Genomic DNA, 4,752 nt, shown 5'->3' on the forward strand with positions numbered 1-4,752 from the left:
ATGGTTAAAAAAAGTATAAATTACTGCCCCCCCGTCCCCCCCTTAAATCACTCCCAGATGGGCAGTATGTAAGAGGCTGCTGGGGGTGTACGGGTTAATGTCAGCCATCGGTTCCACCATGTTGCACACACACCAGTCACCTGTGTGCGTGTGTGAGTGTATGTGTGTGTACCTGAGCGTCAGGCAGGGCCACGTCCACAATGACCGGCTGACCGTGGGCATCTCCGTTCTCCAGTCTGGAGTAGACCACCTGGTAGCCTCTGATCTGCCCGTGCTGCTTCACAGTCAGGGGGGGCTTCCAGGTCACTCTGATGGTGGTGGAGTTGACAGGGTCGGCCTCCACCTTCCTGGGAGGAGCTCCGGGCACTGGAGCAAAACAGATGGATGAAGAGGGTTAGGTACTGGTACTGTAGTACTAGCCTAGGATTGGATGAAACACAGAACTCAGGTGAAGACCCTGAACTGGAGAAGATCCAAATGTTGGTATGCTGAGACTCAACTCAGACGAGGACTGGATTCTGCTCTGGTAACGTGGACTCTTTTTTCCTGTTCTGGACCTGAAGGGTACTACACAGCGCTCCAAAAACCATATCCATTGTCTGCTTGTGTTGCTGGCACCAGCATTCTGCATACAATCCCACTGGTGTTAGCCTCTGACACACAGTCGTCACATTCACACTACTAAAGAACTCACTTTAGAATATTGCTAATTTAAATTTACCAAAAACAAACGGTACACGAAGACCTTACAAATCTGTCTCACCACACTAAATAACTGAAATGAAAAGTCAGTACAAAATGACACCTACAGTAATCACATGTGTTTTGATCAGGAAGTGACCAGGACTCTGGTCATCTCCTGCTGCTGCCTCCTCCAATCAGATCCCTGCTCCATCATCTTAACACAGTCGTCCTTCCACTCAGATAAAAACACATTAAAACTGAAGCCGACTGGCTGTGGGTGGTTTTGGAAATTGACTTGATCACAGTTCCTCTCTCCTTCCTGCCGCTGACTCCACTCTCTGCGCAGCTTTCATTTCCTGTGCAGCTCCCACTGATTCTTCAGCTCTGATAACTGATTCTCTGACCAAACAATTTCCTTATTGATAAATGATTTGCAACCACCCTCCTGCAGGGGGCTCCTGCCGTTCCGTATTTTCTTACATCATATTTTGTCCAGTTTTAGTGGCTGGTGGTCCTGGACTTGACCCTGAGAGGAAAATGGATCTCCACCTTTAACATCAACAAAGTTTGGCTTTAAAATGTCACAGTGAATCCGTCTGCAGCTCTTTGTCGTTCTGTTATTGGTTTCTGTCCTGGAACAGCTTTGTAGTGCACTAATGAAAATGGGTTTGAGGACGAACGAAGATCAGAGAAGGTTCTGGGCTTTCTCAGGACAGTCTGATGCTAACGTTGTCACGGTGGGATGAAAGAATGAGAGAAAAAAAACAACAAAAGTTTTTTGTTTTTTTTCAGCTCCTCTCAGCAGTGATGGATGTCAGCTCTTTGTGATCACATTATTATTGGTCAGGTTATTTACTAACATTTGCAGCTGCTTATGTTTTCATCAGTTTTCCACAAAAATAGATTTAAATTCTGAGTTTGATTTACCTGGATTTAACGAACAGGTTTTATCAAATAAATCCAATAGTAAGAAAATATCAATACACTGTAAAATCGCGATACTTAATTTCACGGTACCGTATCAATCATTCTACAGCACTGCATTGATTCTTTATCATAACAATAATAATTAAAAAAATAATGGAACAGCTTTGTGTGTTTACTATGATGACACTTTGACTACAGTTACATTTAAAAAAAAGAAAATTCAATATATCATCTTACCTAAAGTATCGCAATATATTGCAATATATCGTATTGTGATACATATCGTGAGGTTCTTGCCAGTGCACAACTCTAGAATCCACCGAAGAATTCATTTTGGTACTGTAGTACAACGACATGGTGGGGCAGTAACTGTTCAGTCCTTGTATTTTTCCACTCTCCTGTTCCGTCCACTGACTCACTCTGATGCTGCCAACACATCCAGCAGGGAACGTGAAGGTGCTGCCCTGTGTGACGGTACCGATGGCTCTCTGAGGAACTCACTGAAGTCACTGAAGGAGTCTGCTCCTCAGATTAGCACCGGTGTCAGGGACCGGTTCCAAGGTAAAGTGAAGGTTGTGAAGCATCTACTGTATAACAGAATACACACATCAAAGTGTGTCACACGCAGCCCCAGGAGGATGCTGGGAGCAGGCTGAGGAGAACCCTCATGTCCTACTGTATCAGGATCGGCTCGTGTATATTCCTGCAGAGCGTCGGACAGCCAAAGAGGGGAGGGGGAGGTGGGGGGAGATGTTAGAGGGACTACAAATTAAACTTAAAAAAGAGAGGTTGAAGCGGTGCAGTGGTATAAAAGGACAATTAGGAGAGGGGGAGGGGAGGGGAGGGGAGGAGGGTGGACGGATGCAGGTAAGAGCGTCACCCAGCACAGCAGGCTTTTTTAACTAATGTCAGCTCTGTGTACTTTGGACTAATTAGAATCGTTTAACCTCACACACACGGAGCAGGGTTCAAGCCTCAGAGTAAGAAAAAAAAAAGCAAAACAAATTCAGCAATTCCAACTGTGAACATTGACACGATGTGATTCAAATACATGAAGAGATGAAAGCTGCGCCAAAGGCTGCTGGTTCCAGAGGTTAACCTCTGGGGTGAGTTCATTTTAGGGACCGTGGCTGTAAAGATCTGGTCCTCTCTGACTGTGAACTTCCTGTTTGCTTTTGCTGGTTCACTTTAGGATTCTTATAAGAACAATGTTGTCTCTTCAAATCCATTATTCCTTATAATTTTTGGAATATTATCAAAATATGGGCCATGGCCCACAATTGGTACACAAGTGACTTTTTTTGTAGCCTGTGATGTCATCATAAATGGCCAGTCGTTAGTTTGCCTCTCAAAGCTGACCCTGCGACTTTCTGACCCAGATTCCTCCTGTGTCTCTCTGTCTGTCTACACCTCTGTCCCTCGGCCGGTCCAGTGTCTTTGTCTCTCTGACAGTCAAAGGCTCAGTCCAGTTATTCAGGCGTCAGTTCTAGAACAGTTGGACGTTTCCATACGTGGAGTGGATCCATTACCAACACAGATGTGACTGATGTTTGCTGAGCAACATTCAGACACTTCCTGCTGCTTCTACTGAATGTTCAGGTCAGACCTGTGTGTGTGTGTGTGTGTGTGTGTGTGTGTGCAGCTGCTGTCACAGTCAGCAGCGGTTACTAATTGTCTCATTTCTCTCTTCCTCACTCTCTGACTGGGGCTGCTGTTACTGCTGTTACTGCTGTTACTGCTCCTGCTGTTACTGCTGTTACTGCTGCTGCTGTTACTGCTACTGCTGTTACTGCTGCTGCTGTTACTGATGCTGCTGTTACTGCTACTGCTGTTACTGCTGCTGCTGTTACTGATGCTGCTGTTACTGCTACTGCTGTTACTGCTGCTGCTGTTACTGATGCTGCTGTTACTGCTGCTGCTGTTACTGATGCTGCTGTTACTGCTGCTGCTGTGACTTAGATTTCCATCATCTTATCTTTGAACATCAACCACTGTACAGGCCTGAAGGAACATTGGTCTAAAAACAGCGCCTTTCAAAGGAAAAGTCAAAGACTTTGTTGATGAATGTTAAAAAGACAAACCCTGTTTTCGTGGTGAAAAAAAACTTAATGGGCATTAGAAAGTAAAAAACAAAACTAAATCATTCTGGAGAATCAGTGTTGAATCAACACTGATGTTCAAACATGTTTTAGAAAAACTGCAGCAAAGACTGAATTCTCCATCTGTCAATTAGAAGACGTTCATCTTCTTCACTGCAGTCATAATTCCACTGTTTGTTCCAGACGTTTCTGTTCAGCTTTGATGACGACTGAAGCATTTTTTAAATTTCTGGGTCACAATCTTCAATGCATTTGTCCTTCTATCATTTGTCACCCAGAAGGTATCAGGTTCAAATCCCACAAATTCCCTGATCCCCACTTTCATCCACATCGCATACAACCGACCTGCCACACAGGGTTAAATACAAGCGGCAAAAGCGAAAAGTCAGCAGCCAGACTGTGAGGAGCGTCAGCGTTTCTGAGTCAAGTCTTCGCTGTACAAAAACACTGCTAGTGCGGTGTACAAAAAATAAATAGACGGTCAATATATACAGCTGATGGAATCATCCTCAGTGTTTGTTATATATTCTTACATGATAATGCTGACAACAGGTAAACACTGGAGCATTAACACTGACAGATCACTGAGTAAATGTTCCTCAGTTTGACTCTCCAGCCAGAAAACAGAAGACTTTTAGGCTTAATAATATAAGCCTATTATTATTATTATTATTATTATTATTATTATTATTAATAATAATAATAATAATAATAATAATAATAATAATAATAATAATAAAGTAGAAGTTGAATGTTTTCTGGAGACAGAGACTAATGTAAAGCCTTTCACCACTCTCCATTTCAGGACCATGGACAGAGCCTACAGCCGGCTGATAAGCGCCTGGTTGTAAAGCCAGGCTTTATTAAATCTTTTTCTTCGTCTTGTATGTAAACCTGGCTGTGTGTGGTGGCGGCAGATGGATTTACAGTGGGTGGAGCAGAAGAGGAAAGGCTCTAGAGAAACACTGGAGAGAAATCTGAGCAGATTTCTCTCCAGAGTCAGGGAGGACACAGAGGCAAAGGTGAAAATTCAAATTCAACG

The 4,752-nt window shown here is 43.6% G+C and overlaps 1 protein-coding gene across 10 annotated transcripts in view; it reads right to left on the bottom strand.

The window, feature by feature from the left end:
• The window catches only part of ptprfa (protein tyrosine phosphatase receptor type Fa), a 200,737-nt gene that overhangs the window by 65,333 nt on the left and 130,652 nt on the right, over nt 1-4,752 (bottom strand). For all 10 annotated transcript variants that reach the window (XM_025054285.1, XM_025054288.1, XM_025054284.1 and 7 more), the window contains one exon: nt 173-366. In XM_025054285.1, the coding sequence (XP_024910053.1) occupies nt 173-366 (194 nt within the window). The remainder of the gene's footprint in view (nt 1-172; nt 367-4,752) is intronic.

Source organism: Cynoglossus semilaevis, chromosome 2 (genome assembly GCF_000523025.1).
Source record: "Cynoglossus semilaevis isolate Cse_v1.0 chromosome 2, Cse_v1.0, whole genome shotgun sequence".
Taxonomy (NCBI): Eukaryota; Metazoa; Chordata; class Actinopteri; order Pleuronectiformes; family Cynoglossidae; genus Cynoglossus; species Cynoglossus semilaevis.